Source organism: Jaculus jaculus, chromosome 4 (assembly GCF_020740685.1).
Source record: "Jaculus jaculus isolate mJacJac1 chromosome 4, mJacJac1.mat.Y.cur, whole genome shotgun sequence".
NCBI classification, from domain to species: Eukaryota; Metazoa; Chordata; class Mammalia; order Rodentia; family Dipodidae; genus Jaculus; species Jaculus jaculus.
Genome location: NC_059105.1, coordinates 117,666,318 through 117,694,237, shown reverse-complemented (window position 1 = coordinate 117,694,237; position 27,920 = coordinate 117,666,318). Strand labels below are relative to the sequence as shown.

Below are 27,920 nucleotides of genomic sequence, written 5' to 3'. Positions count from 1 at the left end.
GGCAGATGGTTCTACGGGCCAATGGGTTGGGCAGCGGGGCGGGCTTTTGATTCAGGGACGGCGGTGGGAAAGATGGCGGCGGCTCTGAGACCCTCCTGGTGGTCGGCTGGGGATGGGTCCAGGATGTTGCTAGTTCTCCTTTTGTTGGCGTCTGGGCCCGGGCCACGACCAGTCGGGTCGGGCCAAGCGTTCGAGTACTTGAAACGGGAGCACTCGCTGTCGAAGCCCTACCAGGGTGAGGCGCCCGGAGCGAGGCGGGTAGGGGAGGGCGTCGGGTCCCGAGCTCTCGGGCACAGGTGGGGTGGTCAGGGCCGCAGGCCCCGAGGACGACGGGCGGGCGGGTGTCCGCGCAGGTCCCCGCCGCCGCCTGGGAGCCGCAAGTCTCAAGGGCTGAGCTCCGCCTCCCTCTCCTTTCCGAGCGCTGGAAGTTTCCAGTAGGTCTAGGCAGGAATCTCTGCATACCCCTCGTGTCAGGTCTCTAGGAAGAAGAGTGTGAGGAAGGACTGAGCATAGGGAGGGATGAGTGGGCCACTAGCAATGAGCCAGTATTGGAATGGAGAGTGGATGTGCTGGATAGAACGTAGGAGGAAGAACTGGGGTCGAACTTGGTCAGAGTGAGAAAGAAGATAAAAGTCTTTCTGATTAGAATACTTCTTTTCTAGGCCAGGAACCCTAGTGATGAAAGCTAAGTTTAGCTTTGCTCTGTCCTAGGCCCCTAGGTGCAGCTGTGACCAGAAAATTGGTAACAGGTATCTAGGAAGAAGTTAGGGCAGACAGATTCATGCACGTTTGCTACAGGAAACAGCAACGATGAAATTAAAAATGCTGATGAGTTTAATTCCAGGAAGGCACAGGCAGGAGGATTGCCATGAGTTGGAGGCCTACAGACTACAGAGTGAGATCCAGGTCAGCCTGTGCTACAGTTAGCACCTCGAAAAAGAAATAAAAAGATGCAAAAGAGTATACATTATTACTGATATTACTAAGAGAGCATTCATTTAGCAGGTGCACTGAGTACTCAGTGTTGATCTCTGCTAATACTGTGAGTCATAGAGACAAGTTTTTACTCTGGAGGGTTTTTTTTTGTTTTGTTTTTTGAGTCAGTCTCTAGCTGGCCTCTGACTGGGTACACAGCCAACTGTGGATGACCTTGAATGGTTCTGATCCTCCTGCTTCCATCTCACAAGTGCTGGGATTACAGGTGTGTGTCACCGTGCCTGGTTTATGCAGTACTGGGAATTGAGCCCAGGGATTCATGTATGCTATGCAGACACATTGCCAACTGAGCTATATTTCCAGTCCTCTGAGGAAATTTAGTTTCATATTTGAAGGATTTTTTAGAAAAGTGTGATTAAGCTCATTAAGATTACAGGCTAGAAAGTCAATCTCTTTTGTTATAACTGAGGAAATCTTTGTTATTTTTATTTTATTTACTTAAGAGAGAGAAAGAGGCAGAGAGAGAGAGAGAGAATGGGTGCACCAGAGCCTCCAGCCACTGTAAATGATTTCCAGATGCATGTGCCACTTTGTGCATCTTGCTTACATGGGTCCTGGAGATTCGAACCAGGATCCTTTACCTTTGCAGGCAAATGCCTTAACTGCTAAGCCATCTCTCCATCCCTCTTTGTTAGTTTTTAATTTGTTTTATATTTTATCTAGCTATTTATTTGAGGGAGAGAGAGTGAGAAAGAGGCAGAGAGAGAATGGGCACACTAGGGTTTCTAGCCACTGCAACAAACTCCATATGCATGCATCTGACTTTACATGGGTACTGGGGAATCAAACTTGGGTCCTTTGGATTTGCGGGCAAATGCCTTAGCAGCTAAGCCATCTCTCCAACCCCCAAATTTTTGTTATTTCATGGTCTCAAATTCACTTAGATGTCGAATGGAAAGAATAGATCTGAGCTGTTGTTACTGTGCATGCATAAAGAGATAGCTCTGATGTTCTTTGGGGTCTTGCCCTTAGGGAAAGAAAGCTGTAAAAATGGTATTTAAGATTTATGAGAACCTTGGTGTTGTGGCAAGTACTTCAGTGACTCAGGAGGCTGAGACAGATGGCTTATTAGAGCAGAGCATAGGAGTTCAAGACCAACCTGAGCAACATAGACACCCCCCCATCTCATAAAAAAGAAAAAAGTATTTATTAGAGGGTGGTAGATGGTATGAAAGAGAAAAAGAGCAATAGCTTCAGCTTTTGGAAGCTCTATGGTGGTCTTTTGATTCAGTTGATGAATGTGAGCTGATGTATTTCCTCCCCATAGGTGTGGGCACAGGCAGCTCTTCACTATGGAATCTGATGGGCAATGCCATGGTGATGACCCAGTATATCCGCCTTACTCCAGATATGCAGAGTAAACAGGGTGCCTTGTGGAATCGTGTGGTAAGAATCTTCTTCCTATGTTATGCCCCTAAATGTTTTTAAAAGCTCCAAAGTCACAATGATTTTACTTCATTTTACTATCCTTTTCCAGTATTCTATCTCTTGTAGGTATCTGGGGTTCTAATATCAGAGGTTATGATGAACTTGATAATAAAGAAATCAATCACAGATATTTAAGGAAACATTCTCTATTGTCATACTTATAGCAAATAATTCATTTTCACTTGTTTTTAGAAGTATCTTTAATTCTTGATTGGCTTAACAGTGCCACTTGGGGTTTAATAACTCTTATTTAATTGCTTTGTTTTGTAAAGCAGAAGACTACTCTTCTATTTTGATGGTGGTATTTTTTTTTATTTTTTTTGACATAGAGTCTCACTATATAGCCCACATTGTTTGGGTGTGGGGGGGTTAATTATAGATAAGTGAACCTTGTAAAAGAGGACTATTTCTGTTCCCTATTCCTTTTCTATAACCAATAATTGTGGAGGAGAACAGAGGGAAGGAAGAGAACTTTCTCTGTGAGCTGTCTGCACAAGCTGGCCCCATAACCTAGATGGTAGACCTGAGCTCATTTTTGGTTACAGAGTTCCAAGCATGGTAGAAAATGTGAAAGCAGTTGACAACTTGGATTTTAGATGCAGATTAGTCACATACCCACCCTGAGTTTTGGGCAGGTTGTTTAACCTCTCAATTTTCTGTTTCTTTACTTGTCAAATGAGAGCTTCCTAAAACCTGTTAGACCTGGCCACTTGGTGATTGTGAGAATACCAGAAGATAATAGACATGAAACGACTTTGGAAAGTTGAGTTGGGGATATAGCTCAGTTGGCAGAATGCATGCACAAAGCCCTGCGTTCAGTCTCTGGTACTCATAAAATGGGACATGGCGCCATGCCCTCCCCCTTAACCCCAGCATGTACTCTAAGCATTTCAGAGGTAGGGCAGGAGAATCAGTAGTTCAGAGTCATCTTTAGCTACATAGTGAGTTTGAGGCCAGCCATTCTCTCTCCTTGCAAATAAATAAATAAATATTTAAAACATTTTTATTTATTTGTGTGTGAGAGAGAAATAGGCAGGTAGGTTGAGAGAATGGGTGCACCAGGCCGTCTGGCCACTGCAGATGGTCTCCAGACACATGTGCCCCCTTGAGCATCTGGCTGATGCTGCTGTTACACCTGCTCTAAATTTTATTGGTGGTGCCTATGTGGGCTTTCTTTCTTTCTTTCTTTTCATTGTGGTTTTGTTTTGTTTTGGGACAGGGTCTCACTGTAGCCCAGGTTGACTTGGAATTCACTATGTAGTTTTGAGCTGGTCTTGAACTCATAGAAATCCTCCTACTTCTGTCTCCCAATTGCTGGGATTAAAGGCATATGCCATACAGCTGGCCTTCATGTGGATTTTTAAATGATTATATTCAGGGATTAATACTTTTCTACTGTCATCCTTGCATTCTGTATCTATGTAACTCTAGCAGCACTAATTTAGAATCTACTTCTTTTGTCCCTTTTTCAGATTCTCTGTAACCTATATTGTCATCAGAATGAGCTGAAACATTACTTCTGAGTTATTTGAGTAGTATACATTAGTTTGAGCAGTGGTTTTCAAATTTGGCTGTAAGTTGTTGATGTCTGGATTCCACTCCCAGAGATTCCAGTCAAATTGGAATAGGGTACAGCTTGACCTTTGGGATTTTCAAAAGCCTCATAAGGGCTGGGCATGGTGGCACACGCCTTTAATCTCAGCACTCGGGAGGCAGAGGTAGGAGGATTGCCATGAGTTCGAGGCCAGCCTGAGACTCCATAGTGAATTCTAGGTCAGCCTGGGCTAGAGACCCTACCTCGAAAAACAAAAACAAAAAAAGCTTCATAAGGGAAACCAACATATAACAACATTTTAGAACTATTGTTAAACATTGCCCTGAGCAAAACTATGACATTGTACTATCTAAGACCAAGAACTAGTGGCAGATATCTCTTACTTTTTGGTGGGTTTCTCTGACTCTACCTTTTTAGGGCCATAGTATCTAATGGTGATGGGTCAGCTTTCTGCCACTGACATCTCTCTCTTGACCTAAAATCTAAGTGAAACAGTAGAGATAAGACAAAATGATAAGACAAGAGACTAGTCTTATCAGAGTATGGCAAACTTGAAGATTTCAGGGCTTCCTCCTGAATACAGATATATCTAGCCACCTTTCATTTTGACTTTGTACTCTTAATACGCTTTGGGAAGGTACTACAGAAATTAAAACTGAAAATGATCAAGCAGTATGTTGCTTGAGGCTTAGGGACAGTCTACTTGGAAAGCCTTGGCTGTACCCAACTGGTCTGCGTATTTCTTTTCTTCTTAACAGATTTTAACTCAGTGTTTTCTAAACTGAATACTGTACCCACTGTGGTTTCTCCTCGACACTGTTCAACTATTTAGAGCACTTGACTAGCCGCTTACCTCCTTCTCTGTCTCTATAAGATTCCAAAAAAGGATTGAAAGTGGCACCCACCTCCTTAATGTTTACCCCTCCCCCCAGAAGCTTTCTCAGAGGAGGGGATGGTGTTCACCTCTGTCACATGTATGTTTCTTGGACATGGGCATAAAGGTTTAGGGGACTATAGCTTACCCGTCTCCTGGAAACTCACACTCAGCCCTCAACTTGGCAGAAAGCCAGCTTTAACTAATTAGAGTTGTTTATAACGTGCTAATTATTCGTGAAAACCTTTGTGTGATGACTTAGCTTTTCTTATTCTTTTATAATGAATGAGGTTTTGACCCTTTTTATATTTTAAATCCTAGCTCTTTAGAGTCTTTCTATTAGAGGAATGATCTTAAGTTACAAATGAGTTTTAAGTTAAGCATCTTTTCTCAGTAAGCTGATACTTTGCTGGGGTGATGTAGGATCATGGTAGACTAACCTGGCTTTTTCATCTTGCATATACTAACCTGTTTCTGTTGGGAGATGTGAAGATAACCAGGTGGTTTATTCACTTTTCATATTAAGTGTCTGAAACAGTTTGAATAACTCAGTGTTTATGACACGAACACATCACATGTTTTAGATTTTAGTTTTAATCCTTAGTCTTGTTACCAAGTCTGTTTCCAAGTCTGTAGACCACTGCTGAGGGTTCAATGGATTTTGCTTCCTGCTCCTCACTTATTCCAATGTCTCGTTCAATTTAGCCATGTTTCCTGAGAGACTGGGAGCTGCAGGTGCACTTCAAGATCCATGGACAAGGGAAGAAGAATCTGCATGGGGATGGCTTGGCAATCTGGTACACAAAGGATCGAATGCAGCCAGGTATTGGGGACCCTGGGTTGCTCCTGTATGGGTGTGGCAGACCTGTTTTTTCCTGTGCCTTCTTTTTGAGAAGGGTTCTTCCCTCCAATTTTCCCTCTCCGTTGATGTCTGTGACTGAGGTCTGTATAGTCTAGAATGGAGTCTGAATCCTAATAAACATTCTGGCATGATTTCTTGCTTGTTAGTTGCTTCTGAGTTTCCCTGTGAAGTTTGGCCCTCTGGCTCTCCTAACACTGATGGCTGGTGAGCCAGTTTCTTCTGGGCATGTACAGTGAACAATCTCAGCACTTCTGAGTCAAAAGAAGAATGATTTTTCCTTGTTGTGCTAGAGCCATCACTCCAAGTAGATGGCAGGCTCAACCTGATTTGACCTGATCTCTTTTGCAACAGAAGTAGAACTTGGGAATTCAGTTCTCTCTTGGGAGCATAATCTTTACCAAGTGTTTGTGAAGCAGATTGCTATAGGTAGGGGTGCCTTAGCAACCAGTTTGGATCAGGGAGCTGCTGTGTTGCCAAACAGGGTTGCAGTGGCCTTCTCTCTTTCCCTGTCTTCAGCTATAAACAACTATAGATGCTTACTGGACCCTTTTACCAGGCATGCACTTGGCCTTTTATGTGTGTGTTCTCGTCTTGAGAAAGGGCTAGGAGTCATTTGAAGTTCACCTTTTCCTCCATCATAATGAGATAGTATTCCTTTGTCAACTCTTGGCTTTATTTCATTGTTCATCATCTGTTCTCTCTCTCTAGGGCCTGTGTTTGGAAACATGGACAAATTTGTGGGGCTGGGAGTATTTGTAGACACCTACCCCAATGAGGAGAAGCAGCAAGAGGTAATGGCAAGTGTCCAGAGCTTAGGTCAGCTGCACTGACGTCCCAGTTCTTTCCCTTAGGAGCAGTATGCAGAAGGGAACAGGGAAGAGACAGCGAGGAGCTCTTCATCTGTTGACCTTCAAAGCTAATGTCCTTGTCAGTATTTTTTCCTGGAGAGAACTGTTTGTGACCCTTTGGGAATAGCTGTCATAATGAGTGCTTTTCCTGTAGTGTTAACAGTATTCTTTCTTACTTACATCACTGAAATTGAGCACACTCGGCTGGTTGGTGCCTTGGCTGCTAGGCGAGCACCAGAGCGAGCTAAATTTGTGTGATACAGTCCCTCCAACTTTTAATCCGTCACTGCTCTGCTCTCTTCTGCTACTTACTCACCTTGTCCAGCATCCTTTTCTTCTCAGACTTGAACAGAGATTCTCATGAACAATAGGAAAGAACATAAGAATACAAGGAACATGATGAGTTCCTAGCATTTGTTTGCTTATTTGTTTATTATAGGGTCTCACTGTGTGGCCCAGGCTGGCCTTGAACTCACAATCCTCATACCTCAGCCTCCTGGATACTGAGATTACAAACATACCCTACCATGCCTGCCTCATATCCTTGCATCTTGATAGAACCCAGACTGTAGCCATTTGAAGAGTTTCTTTATTTTCTTTTATTTATGTATTTATTTTGGTTTTTTGAGGTAGGGTCTCAGTCTGGCCCAGGCTGACCTGGAATTAACTATGTAGTCTCATGGTGGCTTCAAACTCATGGTGATCCTCCTACCTCTGCCTCCTGAGTGCTGGGATTATAGGCGTGCACCACCATACCTGGCTGAGTTTCTTATTTTTTAAAACATTAAATTTGTTTATTTATTTATTTATTTGAGAGATAGAGGGTGGGAGAGGAGATGGCTGCACCAGGGCCTCTAGTCACTGCAAACAAACTCCAGATGTATGCACCACCATATGCACGTGGCTTACATGTGATCTGGGGAATCCAATCTGGGTCCTTAGACTTCACAGGCAAATACCTTAAACCATCTTAAGCCGTCTCTCCAGCCAGAGTTTTTTATTTTTATTAGGTGTCCCTAAGGATTCTTTAGTGCTTTCTGATACTGGCAACAGGAGTGTACTGTATCCTGTGGCACTGCCGTCAGAGTGTGAAAATTATGATGGCAGGTTGTTACTTAGTATCCTATAGAAGGCAGGGTAGGAATGGAAACAGTGATCACTTTAATTTTCCCCCAAAAGTTTATTGTGAGAAATCTAGAATGTGTACCATGACTATGATATATGCAACACTCAGATTTAACAGTCACTGTCTCTCATGGTACTACTAATCTTAGAGGAGGTGGAAAGTGAGACCTGAGTTATGTGAATGACCTTTTGTTGTGGGTCAGAGTTTCTGTTTTTGTTTATTAAAAAAATATATATGTACATATATATATTATTATTATTTTAAATTTTTAAATTTTTATTTGAGAGTGAGAGAGAATGGATGTGCCAGGGCCTCCAGCCACTGCAAATGAACTCCAGACGCATGCATCACCTTGTGCATCTGGCTTACTTGTGTCCTGGGGAATAGAACCAGGGTCCTTTGGCTTTGCAGGCAAGTGCCTTAACCACTAAGCCATCCCTTTAGTGCTGTTTTTACTTACTTGAGAGAGAGGAGGAGGCAGAGAGAGAGACACACACAGAGACACAGAGAGAGACACAGAGACACACAGAGAGAATAGGCATGTTAGGGCCTCCAGCTGCTGAAAATGCACTCCAGACTTATGTGCCACCTTGTGCATCTTGCTTACGTGGGTCCTGGGGAATTGAACCTGGGTCCTTTGGCTTTGCAGGCAAGTGCCTTAACTGCTAAGCCATTTCTCCAGCCCCAGAGATTTTTTTTCCATGTTCCTTCTGGGCTTTTCTTCATTTCAGATACATCAAACTCTTGCTAGGTGCGAGGCCCTGTGAATCTCTTTAACATGGGGAATGGTGGGAACTTGAGTATGTTGGGCAGACGCAGTAGAACTTTAGACTTTGAGTGGGTCAGTGGTGGTAGTAGCTGTGAAGGCTTCCTCCAGGAGTTAAAATTTACATTGAGATCTGCAGGATAAGTACCCAGAGTTCCATGTAAGGGAAAAGCCTATGTCAAAGCACTAAAGTGAGAGGATAGTGAGTGTGAGGATATAAGAAACATCAAATAGCCAACAGACTTGCTGTGCTGAACAGTTCCAGGAGCCACTGTTCACACTGCATTCTTTTTTTGTTTGTTTTTATTTATTTGAGAGCAACAGACAGAGAAAGAGGCAGATAGATAGAGAATGGGTGCACCAGGGCCTCCAACCACTACAGATGAACTCTAGACGCATGTGTCCATTTGTGCATCTGGCTTACATGGGTCCTGGGGAATGGGGCTTCACAGGCAACCGCTAAGCCACCTCCAGCCCCCACACTGTATTCTTTAATATCCATTCTCTTCCCTCTTAGCTGTGACAGCTGCCATTGACACTATGTGCGTGCTTGAGTGGTTGGTGGTTTGGCTGCTTGGATTAGCACCAGAGCATCCTAAGTATGACTTAGACATTAGGAAGCTTGTGCAAGGTCACGGCCATTATGAGGTGAATGAAGCACACGTCTGTCCACCTGATTCTAGAGGCTTTGCTGTTAGTTATGGTGCTATACCTCCATGCATCCCCCTTTTTTTTTTCTTCTCAGTTGATTTCTTGCTTGAGAATGGTGACATTAAGTATTTTCTTATGCTCTGTGATGCAGTTTCAGTTCTTAAAGCTTATATTCAATTCAGTCTAGAGAACGTAGAACATGACCTTTCCACATCCCAACAGCTTGGAACTGTCTTGGAGTGTAAAATGTATTTTATAAGTAGCATGGTTTATTCTATATCATATATAAAAATTCCAGGCATTTTTCTAAGTACTTTTACATATATTATTTACTTACAGCCGCCCTTTGGTATAAATATTATTTTCCCTGCTTCAAGGGTAAGAAACTGAAGTAGATGAAAAAAGTTTTTGTAAAGCTTGTGGGACACAGGTAGTAGATTGAACTCCAGAAAGTCCAATTCTGTTAATTTGGTTTCTGTAGTCACAAAAGCAAAAACAACAAAAGAAAGAAATTGATGGCCTACACACTTAATCCCAGCACTTGGGAGGCAAAGGTAGGAGGACTGCTGTGAGTTTGAGGCCACCCTGAGACTACATAGTGAATTCCAGGTTAGCCGGGACTAGAGCAAAACCCTACCTCAAAAGAACTAATAAAAGAAAAAAAAAAAGGATATCATCAAGAAAATAAAAGAGGTTAAGCAGGGTGTGGTGGCACACACCTTTAATTCCAGTGCTTGGGAGGAGGAAGGAGAATTGCTATGAGTTTGAGGCCACCCTGAGACTACATTCCATTCCAGGTCAGCCTGAGCTAGAGTGAGAGCCTACCTCGAAAAAACAAACAAACAAACAAACAAACAAAAACAGAGGGCTGGGGTAGTAACTTAGTGGTATAGTGCTTGCCTAGCATGAATGATGTCTTGGATTCAATCCCCAGCTCTAGCACACTTTTTAAAAAAAGAAAAGAGGCTGGGCGTGGTGGCACACGCCTTTAATCCCAGCACTCAGGAGGCAGAGGTAGGAGGATTGCTATGAGTTTGAGGCCAGCCTGAGACAACATAATGAATTCCATGTCAACCTGGGCTAGAGAGAGATCCTACCTCGACCCCCCCCCCCAAAAAAAAATAGTGAAAAGATCACCAATAGAATGGGAGAAAATATATGTAACTGTTACTAGGGACTTAATTCTAGAATATATTAAGAACTGTTATAACTGAATAGTAAAAAGGAAGCCAATTAAAAAATGTGAAAAGGGGGCTGAGAAGATGGGTCAGCATTTAAGATACTTAACCTGTAAAGTCTGACGACCTAGGTTTGCTTCCCCACTACCCGTGTAAGCCAGATGCACAAAGCAGTGCATGCATCTGGAGTTTGTTTGCAGAGCTAGAGGCCCTGACATGTCCATTCTCTCTCTTTTTCTCTCTCTGTATATCTGTTTGTAATTAACTAAATTAAAAAATTTAGGGGCAGGAGAGATGGCTTAGTGGTTAAAGCACTTGCCTGTGAAGTCTAAGGACCCAGGTTCAATTTCCCAGGACCCACATAAGCCAGATGCACAGTGTTGCATATATGTGGAGTTCATTTACAGTAGTGGGATGCCCTGGCACATCTACTCTCTAACTCTGTCTGCTTCTTTCTCCCTCTCTCTCTCAAATAAATAAAACATTAAAAAAAAATTTTAAGCGCTTGAGAGACAGACGTAGGAGGATTGCCCTGAATTCAAGGCTACCCTGAGACTCCATAGTGAATTCCAGGTCAGCCTGGGCTAGAGTGAGACCCTACCTTGAAAAACAAAGCAACAATAACAAATATATATATGTTAAAAAATGGAGCCAGGTGTGGTGATGCATGCCTTTAATCCCAGGAGGCAGAGGTAGGAGGAACACTGAGTTTGAGGCCACCCTGAGACTACATAGTGAATTCCAGGTCAGCCTGGGCTAGAGTGAGACCCTACCTTGAAAAACAAAACAACAATAACAAATATATATATGTTAAAAAATGGAGCCAGGTGTGGTGATGCATGCCTTTAATCCCAGGAGGCAGAGGTAGGAGGAACACTGAGTTTGAGGCCACCCTGAGACTACATAGTGAATTCCAGGTCAGCCTGGGCTAGAGTGAGACCCTACCTTGAAAAACAAAACAACAATAACAAATATATATATGTTAAAAAATGGAGCCAGGTGTGGTGATGCATGTCTTTAATCCCAGGAGGCAGAGGTAGGAGGAACACTGAGTTTGAGGCCACCCTGAGACTACATAGTGAATTCCAGGTCAGCCTGGGCTAGAGTGAAACCCTGCCTTGAAAAGACAAAAAAAAAAAAAAAAAAAAAAAAAGGGAAAAGGGGCTGGAGAGGTGGCTCAGCAGTTAAGGTACTTGCCAGCAAAGCCTAATGATCTGAGTTCAATTCCCCTGTATCCATGTAAAGCCATGCACAAGGTGGTACATGTATCAAGTTCATTTGCAGCTGCTGGAGGCCCTGGTACACCCACTCTCATTCTCTTTCTCTGCTTGTAAATAAATAAATAAAATATTTTTTTAAATGGAAAAGAATCGGAATAAATGTTTCTCCAAAGAAGGTAAGTGTTCAAGATGCTTGACAACATTAGCCATCAGGGAAAAACAAATGAAATTCACAGTGAGATACTACTTCACAGTTACTAAATAGCTGAAATAAAAAAAGAGTGTTGAAAAGTATGTGAAATCATTTGGAACTCATATGCTACTGGTGGAGATGTAAAATGGTTAAGTTGGAAAATAGGTATTTCTTCAAATGGTTAAATACAGAGTTTATATGCTTCAGTGACTCTACTCATAGATGGATAGAGAAATGAAAATGTCTACACAGAAGCTTTTACATTTTTCATAGCATTGTTTATGAAAATAGATGCACCTCAAATTTTCGCCAATAAACAGAAATAAGTACTGGTATAGGTTTCAACATAGATGACTCTTAAAAACCTTGTGCTAAGTGAAAGGAGCCAGTGACAAAAGACATGCTTATTGTATGATCCCATCCCTGAAAAATGTTCAGAATAGTCAGATCTAGAGATACAGCATATGAGTGGTTGTTTAGGCTTGAGGCAGGGGGAGAGTAACCACTAGTGGTCATAGGGTTTCTGTAGGGTATGATAAAACTGTTTTGAAATTAACTGTGGTAATCATCATCTTAACTTTACATACACCAAAAGCCACTGAATTAAATACTTGGGATGAGATATATAATATTTCACTATTGCTGTTGTTTTAGAAATGGTTGAAACATGATTATCTTTTTCTTTTCTTTTCTTTTTTTTTTTTGGTTTTTCAAGGTAGCATCTCATTCTAGCCCACGCTAACCTGAAATTAACTCTGTAGTCCAGGCTGACATTGAACTCACAGCCATCCTCCTACCTCCACCTCCCGAGTGCTGAGATTATAGGTGTGTGCCACCATGCCCAGCAAAGAGAGAAAAAGAGAATGGGTACACTAGGACCTCCAGCCACTGCAAACAAACTCCAGAAGCATGTGTCACATTGTGCATCTGGCTTTATGTAGGTACTGGGAAATCAAACTTCACTCATTAGGCTTTAGTGTCTTAACTAAGTGTTAAGTGTCCTAGGGTCAAGTGTCTTAACTGCTGAGCCATTCTCCAGCCCCCTTTTTTAACAAATATTTTTTTATTGACAACTTCCATAATTATAAACAATATTCCATGGTAATTCCCTCCTTCCCCCGACTTTCCCCTCTGAAACTCTACTCTCCATCATATCCCCTCCCTCTCTCAATCAGTCTCTTTTATTTTGGTGTCATGATCTTTTCTTCCTAATTGATGGTCTTTTGTGTAGTGTCAGGCACTGTGAGATCATGGATATCCAGGTCATTTTGTGTCTGGAGGAGTACATTGTAAGGTGGTCTGCCCTTTCTTTGGCTCTTATATTCTTTTTTTTTTTTTAATTTTTTTTTTTGTTCCTTTTTATTTGTTTGAGAGCGACAGAGAGAGAGAGAGAGGGAGAGAGAGACAGAGAGGCCTCCAGCCACTGCAAGTAAACTCCAGATGCGTGCGCCCCCTTGTGCATCTGGCTAACGTGGGTCCTGGAGAATCGAGCCTCGAACCGGGGTCCTTTTTTTTTTGGTTTTTCAAGGTAGGGTCTCACTCTAGTTCAGGCTGACCTGGAATTCGCTATGGAGTCTCAGGGTGGCCTTGAACTCACTGCGATCCTCCTACCTCTGCCTCCCGAGTGCTGGGATTAAAGGCGTGCGCCACCACGCCCGGCTGGCTCTTACATTCTTTCCACCACCTCTTCTGCAGTGGACTCTGAGCCTTGGAAGGTGTGATTGAGATATTTCAGTGCTAAGCACTCCTCTGTCACTTCTTCTCAGCACCATGATGGCTCTTGAGTCATCCCACGGTCACTGCCATCTGAAAAGAGAAGTTTCTCTAGCCAAAAGTGACAGTAGCATTAATATATGGGTGTGAATGTTAAGAGACATGTTTTCTGGGCAGTTTGATAAGCATAGTATATACTTTTAGCCAGACTGCAGTAGATGTTATACTCCTAGGTATCATGACTACCCCTGTTGTAGGTTTTCAGTATCAGGGATGTATTCCCTCCATGGAGTGGGCCTCCAGTGAAATTAGAGGGCAATTGGTTTCCTGCCTAACAGACATGCCACTGTTGCACCCATTGGTTCATTTGGCCTGGCTGACCAAATATAAGGCTTGCAGTGTCCATTGTTGGTTATCTCCACTGGTGATTTCTCTCTCTCCATTGAACTGTGTGCAGCATGGCTTCTTCCAGCTTTCTGTCTGCTGGTCTACATGGAGGAGGTTTTAGCTCAGGCAGGGTTTCTCAATGACCTTGCAGCCCAAGTATGTGGAGTCTTCAGCAATAGGGTCTTACCATCTATTCCTAGTGGGAAACCAAGCAGCCCATTTAATTTACTTTATTTTATTTTTATTTATTGCTGAGAGAGAGAGAGAGAGATGGGGGGGGGGAGAGAATGGGTGCACTAGGGTCTCCAGCCACTGCCAATGAACTCCAGATGCATGCCCCACCTTGTGCATCTGGCTTATGTGGGTCCTGGGGAATTGAGCCTGGGTCCTTTGGCTTTGCAGACAAGCGCCTTAAGCGCTAAGCCATCTCCCCAGCCCTGTGTGTATGTATATATATATACATATATATATTTTTTTTTTTTTGAAGTACTATCTCACTGTAGCCGAGGCTGACCTGGAATTCCCTATGTAGTCTCAGGCTGGCCTTTAACTCACAGCAATCATCTCATACCTCAGCCTCCTGAGTGCTGGGATTAAAGGCGTGTGCCACCACACCCAGCTATGATTATCTTTTTTTATACTATGAATCTGTCAACTAATCTATCAGTTTCTCATGCAAACCCTGATGTTGGTGAAAACTACAAGCTCTATAGCAATCTTAGGGTGCAGATGTCTTCTTTCAATAGCATGTAGAGTCTAATGGCTAACGAAAAGAACAGCTCAGTAGTGCAACTCCTGGCAGGCTTGGCCCTCATTTTCGTCTGTGACATGTTTGAGCCTCACCCAGTGGAGATAGAAATAGCTGATTTGGGAAAGGAATGAACAGTTCTCTGATATTCCCAGATTAAGCCAGCTTGGAAGTCTTGTTTGAGGCACTCCCCATATATATATTCTGATGTAATGATTGTTTTTCTTCTTTTGAACTGGAAGAAAATTAGCTGTAACATCTACCCAGTTTAAGAACCCATTCCAGGGTCTAGAGAAATGGATAGCAGTTAGAGGTGCTTGTTTGCAAAGCTTTTTGGCCTGTATTCAATTCCCAAGCCACCCACATAATCCAGTTGTAGAAAGTGGCACAAGGGTCTGGTGTTTGTTTGCAGAGGCAAAGGCGCTGGTGTGCGTGCGTGTGTGTGTGTGTGTGTGTGTGTGTGTGTGTGTGTGTGTGTGTGTACTATACAAACTCCAGATATGTACGCCACCTTGTGTGTCTGGCTTGCATGGGACCTGGAGAATTGAACCTGGGTCCTTTGGCCTCGCAAGCAAGTGCCTTAACTACTAAGCCATCTCTCTGGCCCAAGAGAGAATTTTTTTAAACAAATTTTGCTTTTGATTTATTCATTTGAAAAATACTATTTTATTTTTCAAGATAAGGTCTCATCATAGCCCAGGCTGACCTCCAACTCACAGTGATCCTCCTGGCTCGGCTTCCCAATTGCTGGGATTAAAGGTGTATGCCACCATGCCTGGTGGGAATCTTTATATTAAAGGAACTCTATGATTTCTTAAGTCTTGTTTTAAAATTTGGGTGCAACTTAGCTGTTTGTTTGTTCTTTCAGTTTCTTAGCTAATAATATTCAAGTACATAAAAGTCGTTAGTGGGTCTGGGTGGCCTACTTTTCCATATCCTTCCCTTGCATAACTGTGAAACTCAAGGTCAGAATCCATAGTAAAGGTTAATGGTAGTTTGGGCTAATGGAGTAATATGGTGAGAAAAACTAATGATCTTGTCACACACTCTTAAATAGGATGGGTATTGCACAGTGGTCCTGGCTCTTTTCACCTGGATTCTTACATGAAAGGCTAGATGAAGGACCAGTAGCTTCTGGTTTTGAAGAGTACCAGATGTATCTAGATGTGACATTGAGTGTTCCACCCACGATCTGAGGGAAGTGCACTTGGGAAGGTGCTTTACTTCTAGGAGCATCTGCTACAAGAAGCATTTGTCCTGTTCGTCACTGTTCTATAAAGGCCATTTCAGAAAAGCCAGAGCAGGGTCAAAAAGACAAAACTGTGCAAACATCTTGTGTGTGTGTGTGTGTGTGTACATGCATGTGTTTTGTTCTTTTGTGTGTCATATGTCGTGCGTGTGTGGAGTTCAGGGCACAATCTTGGGTTTCAGTCTTTGTCTCTTACCTTATTTGAGACAAGAGACAAGTTCTTATTGCTCAACTGTGTGTTCAGCAGGCTAACTGGCCCACAGGCTCCCAGAGTATCCTCCTGCCTCTGCCTCCTATCTTGCTGCATGTGTGCTGGAGTTTCAGATGTAAATGTGGAAATATAAAGTGGTTCAGTTGGAAAATACGTAAATTTTTATGCGAGGCCTACATGGTTTTGGGGGACCCAAACTTGGATATTCACACTTGCATGGCTTTGTCCACTGAGCTGTCTCCCCAGCCCACTAAACATCTTTTTACAAATAAAAATATGATAACATATAGTACATACTTTGTGTATGTAATGTGTTTGGTGTGATGTGGTGTGGTGTATGCATGTGTATGTTCCCATGCTGTGCCCCATGTGCTCATCTGTAGTGGGATGTGCTCACCTATGGTGAGGTGCACTTGCCTGTGATGGTCAGAGGGGAATGTCAGGTGTCTCTTTCCATCACTCTTCCACCAGTTCTTTCTTGAGCTGGAGTCTTACTCATTTTGGAACTTGCTGGGTTTTGTGAGCCCCTGCTATTCTCCAGTCTCTGCTCCCCATAGGACTGGGGTTACAGATGTGTGTGGCTGTGCCTAGCTGTTCATGTGGGTCCTGGGGATCAAACATGAGTGGTCTGTCAGGACTCCTTAGGCCCACATGTTTGCTTTTAGCCACTGAGCCATCTCACTAGCCCCATAGTGGTGGTGGTGTTTTTTGAATTATATATATATATATTTTGTTGTTGTTTTGTTTTTCGAGGTAGGGTCTCACTGTAGCTCAGGCTGACCTGGAATTCACTATGTAGTTTCAGGGTGGCCTCAAACTCACAGCAATCCTCCTACTTCTGCCTCCTGAGTGCTGGGATTAAAGATGTGCGCCATTACATCTGGCTAATTTTATAATTTTGAAATTTTTTTCAGATATAGAAAAATTAAGAGTATTAATACTAGATTCAGATTAGTCTTTATTTTTAAAAAATATTTTATTTATTTATTTATGAGAGGGAAAGAGAAAGATAGAAAGAGAATGGACACACCAGAGCCTCTAGCCACTGCATATGAACTTGACACATATGCCCCCTTCTGCATCTGGTTTATGTGGGTCCAGGGGACTTGAACTGGGTTCTTAGGCTTTGCAGGCAAATGTCATTACCACTAAGCCATTTCCCCAGTCTTTATTTTGATACAGGGTTCAGACACAATTCTAGAATATTCTTCACTGATATGCCCCTTGATGTTTCCCAGCCTACTCTCAAACTCAGCCTCCTGAGTACATGGGCGAATAGCCGTGTACCACTATGCTTGGCTTTTGTCCTGTGTGTGTGTGTGTGTGTGTGTGTGTGTGTGTCTATGTTCATGGAGGTGTATATTTTTTTCTCGATTAACTGAGAATAAATTGTCTTCATGTTGCCTCCTTTATTCCTTCCCTTCCTTCTCTTCCTCCTCCTTTTCCTTCCTCCCTCCTCCCCCTCCTCTCCCTTCCCCTTCCATCTTAAATTTGAAATGAGCTATCACCTTGCCTAAACCAATAATTCTTCAACTTTGGTTCCAGTTGTAGACTGCTTTCCAAGGGGAGAAAAATCTGCTGCTGTGTGAAATTAGTAGCTATCCAAGAAATATGTGAAGAACTCCTGATTAGGAATAGAAAACGAGCTGGTGTTTAGCAACTTACTACTCATGTGAGGTTAGAAGTTGAAGGCCAAATCATAAGTTGCTAATGCAGATAAACAACAGCTGTGGGGCTGTGTGTGTTAATGCAGTGTTTCTTAACTTTGGTGCCTTTATAAAATATGTATTTCTGTGCCCCATTCTAACCCTACCAATGACATTCTTTGGCTGGGACTCTAACATATATATGCAGTTGAGAAGCTCTCCTAGGTGATCCTGAGGTCTGGCTTACTGCTGGTTGTTGGATGATTAGATTCCACACCAGCCTTGGAAAGAGTTAAACACCCTTAGACTAAGTATTGCTGTTTTAGGTACTCGAAAGTTATCAAAGTTAAACTTGTGATTGGAAGTAAATAAAACCTTGGAACATCAGAGCACTCCAGGGCCTTTATTTATTCATTCATTCATTTATTTTGGAGGTAGGGTCTTGCTCAAGCCCAGGCTTACCTGTAATTTACTTTGTGGTCATAGGCTGGCCTCAGATTCACAGCAATCCTAACACCTCTGCCTCCTGAGTGCTGGGACTAAAGGCATGCACCACTGTGCATGGCTAATTTATTTTTTTATTTCATTTTATTTTTTCTTCAGTTTATTAAGGTAGGGTTTCACTCTAGCCCAGGCTGACCTGAAATCCACTATGTGGTCTCAGGTTGGCCTTGAACTCATGATGATCCTTCTACTGCCTCCTGAGTGTTGGGATTAAAGGTGGCTCATTTTTTGAAATATACTTTTGGAGGACTGGAGAGATGGCTTAATGGTTAAGGTGCTTACCTGTGAAGCCTAAGGACTCATGTTTGACACTCTAGGTCCCAGGTAAGCTAGATGCACAGTGATGCAAGCACCCATGCTCACAAGAGGGTTCACGCGTCTGGAGTTTGATTGATTGCAGTGGCTGGAGGCCCTGGTGGGCCAATTCTTTCTCTCTCTCTCTCTCTCACACACACATACACACACTCTCTCTCTCTTACTCTCACACATGAAAAAAAAAAGGCAGTCTTTTGGGCTTGCCTCAAAAAATACTTTTGGAGCACCTCAAAAAAATTGGGGGAGCATATGTATGTATGTGGTATGTGTTCATGTGTGTGTGAATGCATATATTTGTGGGTGCCTGTGTGTGTGTGTACATATGTATGCACATATGAGGGCCAGAGATTGACACTGAATCTTCCTTCCCCTTGTTATGTTTTTTTTTGTTTGTTTGTTTTGTTTTGAGATAACGTCTCTTACAGAACCTGGAGCTCACTATTCAGCTAGATTAGCTAACCAGTAAACCCTAGGGATCCACCTGTCTGTGCTTCTGCAGTGCTGGAGTCAACAGGCATACACTACCATACCCAACATCTTACGTGGGCGCTGGGGATCTGAACTCAGGTCTTCATGCTTGTGTGGCAAGTACTTACTGAGCCATCTCCCTAATTGCTCAGAATCTCATTTCTGGGAACAGTTTAATAACATACTGGCAGTCCCCTTGTTCTCAATGACAGTTGCACAAGAGTGATTTTTATGGCAATTTAAACATCCACATACCATATACGTTTATGTATCCTGTATATGTTCTGCCAGTAACATAGAAGGACAGCTGGGAAGCTGCTCTGGGGGCTCCCCGATCTCTTTACCATGATCCATGAAGCCCTTATGCCACAGCTTTTGCTTTGCATCTTCTTCATTAGCTGGGTTTCAGATACACACATCAGTCTTCAAGTACCCTTAATATGTCAACCTCATGCTTCTTATGTGCCGGATCCTGTGATGGACTTATAGGAATCTCAGCTCAGATATTGTATCCTCAGAGTGAGAGTCCCTTACCAGTCTCTATTATATTGCCTATTTTCTTTCTCTCTCTCTCTTTCTTTCTTTCTTTCTTTCTTTTTTTTTTGTTCTTTTTGTTTTTTCAAGGTAGGGTCTCACTCTAGCCCAGGCTGACCTGGAATTCACTGTTGTGGTCTCAGGGTGACTTTGAACTCACAGTGATCCTCCTATCTCTGCCTCCCAAGTGCTGGGATTAAAGGTGTGTGCTACTACTCCTGGCAGTGCCAGTTCTTTTTGTTTTTTTTTTTTTTTTTAGAGAGAAAGACAGTTAGAGGGAGAGAGAGAGAATGGGCGTGGCAGGGCTTCCAGCCTCTGCAAACGAACTCCAGACGCGTGTGCCCCCTTGTGCATCTGGCTAACGTGGGACCTGGGGAACCGAGCCTCGAACTGGGGTCCTTAGGCTTCACAGGCAAGCGCTTAACCGCTAAGCCATCTCTCCAGCCCAGTGCCAGTTCTTATAATGGGTAAAGATTAGAGAAGTGAATGCTATCTCTCCCTTCCCCCACTCTCCCATGAACAGGGCTGAGCTGAGCTTGTGCAGATTTCTCTTGATGCTAATAGTGTAGAACTATGATTCTTTTGGAGTAAAGCTAAGTAAGTGTCCTTGAGCTTGACAATTTTCTATGTCTGTGCTGTGACACTCCCACAGAGCTTCTCCTTTCCCCATGTATTGTAGGTTAAAATGACATCTGGTGTTTAGAAATATATGTCCATAAGGCTCAATTAGTGGGCAAATGATCCCTTTGGATTAGAGTTAATTTCATAGTCTCAAATAGTGGGATTTTTGTTTTTTGGGCAAGAACCATATCCTGGGAACCCTGTATAGTACAAGATACCTCACATTTAGAAGAATTTAGCCCTATTTTTCTGTCTTGTCTCTCCCCTTGACATAGAAGTCCAGTAATCTGGGTACAGACAGACTTGTTTGTGGCTGTTTGTGAGACTCCCAGAGATATAAGTGGATTGTATCTGGGCTGTGCAAGACTCTGTGTTTTATAAAGCTCCTTCTGAAGTTTCAAGGCCTTCTGTGGGGTAGAGAGTCTTCCAAGTAATTCCACTGAGAATCTGATGAGAGTAACAGACCTTCTCAAAAAGATTTACAGGCACCTGTGCATATACTTCTGCATAGATTTTGAGGGTTTCAAGGACTCATGAGTGCCCCTCATGGATCCTAAAATTCTGTTTGGGGATTTAGTTGGGTGGTTCATCCACCACAGTTGGGTCACAGCTCTTCCATGGCTGTCTCTTTCTGACTTGGTCTCCTGTCTTCTGTGCCCTCTCGTTTTTTATAAAATAAATCTGCTGGACCCTCTCAGGCCCAGAAGAGGCGCTATTCTCCAGGAGTCCAGGTACTCAGTTTGTGACACTCCCATGGTCATTCCTTATTCTCATGTGTTCATCCAACATTTGTTGCTGCTGAGAGATCATGTGGCTGTTTGTCTCAAGTCTCTGGTTTTTACTGCATCTCCACCTTGCATGTTGACTGTTTAGGACCATGGAGAGCTCACCCAAGGTGTGGCATGCCTTGTGTTACCCTCCCCTTTTATCACCCTTCCTCTTTGCACTTGCCTTGGCACTGAGCTCATTCTGGAATGCTTAGTTATTAAGTTCTAAGGATGAATTTGCTCCTTCAACTCTCTTGGGGGTATCTTAAGTAGGTGGAAAACTGAGTGAGTTATGGGGAAATTTGGTTTTCTTTATAGGGGGAGAATGCTGCCCTCTTATTGGTATTGGAAGTAGTTACCTGTGAATGAGCTGGAAAATCTTGGCTAAAAACAGTCATTGTAATTGAATAAGACCATCCAACAGCCCATTCCTGTAGTGCTTTCTGAGCCCTAATCTATTTAGTGTCATATGCTAGTCTAGGTTTATAGTTTAAAAAGAGCGATCCTGACTGAAAAGGCTTCCCTGCCCAGTCTGACAGGTGTTTTCAGAATACCTGTTCTGTGCAGAACACTTTGCCTGGGGCCAAGGGATGGGCTGAAGTGGAGATCTGGGAAGAAGCAAAATAAATGATCTTTTTTTTTTTTTTTTTTCTCCAAGAAACAGCTGAGGAAATCAGTATATATTATTAAAAAGAGAAACTCCTAGTATGTGTCTAATGATGACCCCTGGGAGAAATTGAGTCAAAGCCCAGTTTTACAAGGGCCATTTCAGGTCTGCCCCAGACCCAGACCTGGAGCAAGAAGAATTACTAAAGACAAGTATGTAGTTCAGTGCTTCTTGGGCCCATGTGCCTTGAGTGACCATGTGCCTACGGGTGCTTGGAGGGTGCTAATGAGACAGAGTGGGCATCATGTCTGCTGGAAAGGGCTTAGCTTATAATGTTGCTGCTAAGAGCTCTTCCTCACTGTGTCTGCTTTTCCTTCTCCATGTCCTAGAGGGTATTTCCTTACATCTCAGCCATGGTGAACAATGGTTCCCTCAGCTATGATCACGAACGAGATGGGCGGCCCACTGAACTAGGGGGTTGCACGGCCATTGTGCGCAATCTTCATTATGACACCTTCCTTGTGATTCGCTATGTCAAGAGGCATTTGACGGTGAGTCCCTGTCCTCGACCAGTGGATAATGTGAGCTCTCTCCTGCTTCTGTGGCCTGTCTCTGATACATGTCACTTTTTTATTCTAGATAATGATGGATATTGATGGCAAACATGAGTGGAGGGACTGCATTGAAGTGCCTGGAGTCCGTCTGCCCCGGGGCTATTACTTTGGTACCTCCTCCATCACTGGGGACCTGTCTGGTATTGCTATTTATACTCTATTTGCTTCATTGAGGCCTTTTTTTCAGTACCCCAGACCTTGATGAGGGCCCTCAGACATGAGAGCCAGATGAACAGGGCTCTAGGAAGCAGATGTCCTGAGAATACTGTCTACTTGTATCCAGATCCTGTAGAAGCCTCTTGCCCAGGCTCTCCTGATATAGTGTGCTCAGGAGCTAATGTGCAACAGTGTTAGCCTTTGCCTAAGTGGCTCATTAGCCCATGAGTGCTGTGCTAGCCTACCTCTGCCTCACGTTTCTGTTATCAGGCTTTGCACCCACATCTACTAATGTACCCACCTCCCCTGATCTTCACAGAGCCATTCCTTGCTTCTGCTAGCTCTCTTCTAACTAATCCGTAGTCTTCCTTTTTGCTAACTTTTGAGTGGATCATGTATATAGGCACTTTGGTTCCATAGCCATCCACTTTCTGTCAGCTGTACTTTGGCCTGTCTCTTTTCCTTACCACTGCCACTGCTCTCACAAAAATTACCTTCCTTTTCCCTTGCATGGTGCTCTGTTCTTTGCCTCTCCTTGACATCCCCTCGCCCCTTCAGCCTATGTAGCCATTATTCTGACACTTGCCTTCCTTGACTTATGTGTCATCTACAGTGCCTGGTTTGTCCTTGTTTCTCCCAGGCTTCTCTTCTTTTTCATGCCCAGCTTGTAACTCCAGTCATGCCTTTTGAGAAGAGATAAGGGATTGACCTTTTGGTTCTTTTGGTTATATACTTTATTATGAATGAAGCTTAGTATTTTATATATACATTGTTATTTTTTTAACTTTTACTTATTTATGAGAAAGAGAGTGAGAGAGAGGAGCTGGGCGTGGTGGTACATGCCTTTAATCCCAGCACTCAGGAAACAGAGGTAGGTGGATCCCTGTGAGTGCAAGGCCACTCTGAGACTCGATAGTGAATTCCAGGTCAGCCTGGGCTACAGAGTGAGACCCTACCTTGAGAAAACAAAACAAAAAATAAACAAAACAAAAAAAATAATAAAGAGGGGGAGAGAGAGAATGGGCTAGCCGCTGCAAATGAACTCTAGATATATGGGCCACCTTGTATGTACATCTGGCATATATGGGTTCTGGAGAATTGAACCCTAGGTCCTTAGGCTTCACAGGTAAATGCCTTAACTGCTAAGCCATTTCTCTAGGCCTGGAATTTTTGATTTTTAAAGTCTTTTTTTGTTTGTTTGTTTTTGAGGTAGGGTTTTGCTCTAGGCCAGGCTGACCTGGAATTCACTGTGTAGTCTCAGGCTGGCCTCGAACTCACAGCAATCCTCCTACTTCTGCCTCTTTGGTGCTGGGATTAAAGTAAAGGCGTGCATCACTATGCCTGGCTCTAACCCTTAAAAATTTTTTTATTTATTTGCAAGCAGAGAAAGAATGAGCACACCAGGGCCTCTAGCCACTGCAAATGAACTCCAGACACATGTGTCACTTTGTGTATCTGGCTTTAGGCGGGTACTAAGGGATTGAACCAGGGCCATTAGGCTCTGAAAGCAAGTGCCTTAACTGCTCAGCCATCTCTCTAGCTCCCTGCCCCTTCTTTTTTAAAATTTTATTTGAGAGAGAGAATGGGCACACCAGGACCTCCAGTTACTGCTAACAAACTCCAGATGCATATGCCACCTTGTGCATGTGGCTTATGTGGGTCCTGGGGAATCAAACCTGGGTCCTTAACCCTCACAAGCCTTAACTACTAAGCCATCTCTCCAGCCTGCAGCCTTTTAAATTTTTATTTATTTATTTATTTATCTGACAGAGAAAAAGGGAGGGGGAGAGAGAAAATGGGCACATCAGGACCTCCAGTCACTGCAAAGGAACTCCAGACATGTGCGCCCCCTTGTGCATCTAGTTACATGGGTCCTGGGAAATCGAACCCGGGTCCTTTGGCTTTGCAGGCAAACGCTTTAACCACTAAGCCATCCCTGCAGACCTTGCAGCCTTTTTTAAATTTTTTTTTTTTACTTTATTTATGTGAGAGAGAGAGAAAAAGAGGGAAAGAGAGAATGGGAGCTCCAGGGCCTCCAGCCACTGCAAACGAACTCCACATGCATGCACCCCTTTGCACATCTGGCTTATATGGGTCCTGGAGAGTTGAACTGAGGTCCTTTGGTTTTGCAGGCAAACACCTTAATCACTGACCATCTCTCCCCTCAGCCTTTTTTTAAAAAAATATTTTTCTTTATTTATTTGCAGGCAGAGTGAAAATGGGCATGCCAGGGCTTATCCCCACTGCAAATAAACTCCAGAAGAAGGCATCACTGTACATCTGGCTTTATGTGGGTACTAGGGAATCAAATCTGGTTTACTAGGCTTTGCAGGCAAATGTCTTAACTGCTGAGCCATTTCTCCAGTCCTCCCTTGAACTTTCTTGTGGCAAAATGGAAAGGCAGGTTATGTGTATGGTATGGGCAGTGGCTATTCAACTGCAACCATTGTTTCCAAAAAGAAAGGTGAACTCAGTGAAACTGGAATGAAGCTGAAAATCTGGATCTTTTCTTTTTTTTTTTTTTTTTGGTGCTGAGGACCGAACCCAGGGCTTTGCGCTTGCTAGGCAAGTGCTCATCCATTGAGCTAAATCCCCAACCCCTGAAAATATGAATTTTTAAAATGAAATCTTATAATTAACAAATGAAAACTCGAGGTCTGTGGAGATAGCTCAGTGGTTAAAGGCTTACAAAGCCTGTCAATCTGGGTTCAATTCCCCAGTGCCACATAAAGCCAGATCCACATAGTAAATGTGTTTGGAGTTTGTTTGCAGTGAAAAGGCTCTGGCATGCCTATGCATGTGCTTGCTTTCAGCCTCTTTCTGTCAAATAAACAAATAATTTAAAAAAAAATCTCCTGGCAACTTACTTTTCTCTAGGTTTCTTCTAGTTAGCAGTGGGTCAGAAGTTTGAACCAAGAAGCCCTGTTCTTGAGATAGTTGAGGTAATTCTCCATACCTTCTCCTGTAGATAATCATGATGTCATTTCCCTGAAGTTGTTTGAGCTGACGGTGGAGAGGACCCCAGAAGAGGAGAAGCTACATCGAGATGTGTTCCTGCCCTCAGTGGACAATATGAAGCTTCCTGAAAGTGAGCATGGAGTCCTAGGAAATGGCCATCTTTGATGCGGGGGTTGTGGTGCCAGGGGAGCATGGGGTGACTAGCACTCACAGTTTTCAGGGTTCTGTCTTGTCACTCCACCTTTCCACTTGTCCTGTTCTGAAAGAATAGTAGGCAGGCTGCTTCATTTCAAAATGGAGCCATCTAGGCTCTGGCTCTCCAGGAGGGGATGCAGAGTTTAGGCACTGGAGCCTGTTGCTCTACGGGGTGAACTCTACATTTCTGATTTTCTTCTCTCTTGCTTCCACAGTGACAGCCCCACTGCCACCCCTCAGTGGTTTGGCCCTCTTCCTTATTGTCTTTTTCTCTCTGGTGTTTTCTGTGTTTGCCATCGTCATCGGTATCATCCTCTACAACAAGTGGCAGGAACAGAGCAGAAAGCGCTTCTACTGAGCCCTACAGCCGCCACTCCCTCTGTGATCACCCGTGAGATGTGGGAAGAGAAGGCACTGGTCTGAGCACACAGCCTGGCAAGTGTGCTCAGGTCTCCAGCCATTGATCAGGGACTGTATTCTGTCACTGGAGTTTTGAATGCAGGGACCCTGCATTCCTATGGTCATCCACTGGGGCATCCAGCTGGTCCAGGGCACCACTCATCTAGGGCCACACTGCTGTGATGTGCCTTTTCCTGCAGTCCTACCCGGGAGTGGAGAGGCATGGAGAGAGTATATGTACTGTGATGCCACAGTCACCAAATTGGACAGCCTAGGCATGAACTGGACTCAGCAGGCCTTTCTACTTCATTTAAATCCACAGGTAGAAAACCAGAACTCAGGGCCGGGTGTGGTGGCGCATGCCTTTAATCTCAGCATTTGGGAGGCAGAGGTAGGAGGATTGCCATGAGTTCGAGGCCACTCTGAGACTACATAGTGAAGTCCAGGTCAGTCTAGAGTGAGACCCTACCTCAAAAAACCAAAAACAGAAAAAAGGAAAAAAAAATGGAATTCAAACCTTTGGGACAGCCATTTATTGGTTTTGCTTGTTGCCCAAGCCTCTACTTGAGGAGCTTTTCTTGGAAATCTAGATGAAACCTTTCCCTGCCCCACCTTCCTCTCTGCCTCACTCCATTCATTGTTCACCATGTGCAGCCAGAGCTGAAAGAGGCATTGGAATGTCTGTGGGCTTGGGGCTGAGGGTAGACTTAGGTTTCACTGACCCTTATTAGGTGGCCTAGCAATTCCCTGCTTTAGCTCTTTGCTCTAACCTCTGGTCTGTGGTGGTGGAGAAGCAGGGAGCAGAGGAGGGTCTTTCCTAATCAGATCCCTTCAAGTTTGGCTAAAGATCAATGTGGAAGTCAAAAGCTTGTAAGACTTCTTGGATGCTGTAAAATTAACTGTGAAACTGACCAGGTCCGGGTTTGGCAGAAGGCAACGTTAGTCATTTGGTGTGACCATGTGGAGATGTTTCTGACTACTGGAGCTTCCTTACCACGTGTTTTATGGTAACATGATTTTGGGGATCGTGCTTTGGGTGTTGGAAGTATGGGGAAGCTTTCTTGGTTACCTTGGCTTGGCTACTCCCTCAAGAGGAAAGTGAGCAGCTTTATCATAATAAGAAGACATAATTGCTTATCTCATGTTGCAAGGTGGAGAGCAAAAGGTCTTCATCCTCTGTGCCTGGACGAGTTCGTGGTCATTGAGCAGCACAGCCTGAGTGCTGTCCTATGTGTGTGTCATCCTTATTCCACTGCCTTATTTGACAAGTGTCACATGCTGCTCATCTATTTGTCCCTGTGATTAAATTGGTTACAGGACATTGTCTCCCTAGAGGGCCTGAAACAGCTCTCTTGTGGGCCTATGTAACCTAAAGAAAATTCTTAAAGTGGCTTATGAAACCAAGTTTGAGTTTCTGATTTGGTGTCATTTTATTTTATTTTATTTTATTTATTTGACAGAGAGAGGGAGAGGGAAGGAGAGAGGGAGAGAGAATGGGTGTGCCAGGGCCTCCAGCCACTGCAAACAAACTCCAGACACATGAACCCCTTTTGTATCTGGCTAACGTGAGCCCTGGGGAATCGAACCTGGGTCTTTGGGCTTTGTAGGCAAATGCCTTAACTGGTAAGCCATCCCTCCAACCTCCCCCACCTTTTTTATTTTAAGGTAGGGTCTCACTATAGCCTAGGTTGACCTGGAACTCATTATGTCGGCTCAGGGTGGCCTCAAACTCTCAGTGAGCCTCCTACCTCTGCCTCCTGAGTTCTGGGATTTAAAAGCGGGAACCATCATAGCCAGCTCAGTGTCCTCCTTGGACTAGGTGGTCTTGGCTAGAGGCCTTGGCCTTCTTCCTGAGCCTCAGGCATGTCAGCTCTTACTCTGCCTCTCCTGGGTGGTTAGGAAAACCTTTATACTCATCTTATTATTATCCATCTCTAGGCTAGGAGAAAGCCAGAGTGGGGATCCACCCTGATAGTGGGGAGGCATCCATCTTCTCAGGTTTTCTATCCTTCCCATGTGCCTAATTAAGCACAAGACCACTTTGTCCTTCTTCTGGTGGGATAAAGGTGGGTGCAGAAAGCTTCTAATACCTTCTTCATAGTAGTAGAGCTCAAGGGAGCCAAGGGACAAA

General features: G+C 43.6%; 1 protein-coding gene across 5 annotated transcripts; it reads left to right on the top strand.

Moving 5' to 3' along the window:
- Positions 1 to 60: 60 nt before the first annotated feature.
- Positions 61 to 27,193, top strand: Lman2l (lectin, mannose binding 2 like). Of its 5 annotated transcripts, none has more exons than XM_045148434.1 (9): positions 61 to 235; positions 2,264 to 2,382; positions 5,559 to 5,676; positions 6,424 to 6,506; positions 20,792 to 20,824; positions 21,857 to 22,018; positions 22,107 to 22,191; positions 25,206 to 25,325; positions 25,606 to 27,193. In XM_045148434.1, exons 1-9 carry the CDS (start codon positions 73 to 75, stop codon positions 25,746 to 25,748), a joined length of 1,026 nt encoding a protein of 341 aa, XP_045004369.1. In that variant the 5' UTR covers positions 61 to 72; the 3' UTR covers positions 25,749 to 27,193. The 5 variants fall into 5 exon arrangements, with proteins under 5 accessions (XP_045004369.1, XP_004669866.1, XP_004669867.1 ...); XM_004669809.2 differs by having other exon boundaries at positions 22,107 to 22,221; XM_004669810.2 differs by lacking the exon at positions 20,792 to 20,824 and having other exon boundaries at positions 22,107 to 22,221.
- The last annotated feature ends 727 nt before the right edge of the window (positions 27,194 to 27,920 follow it).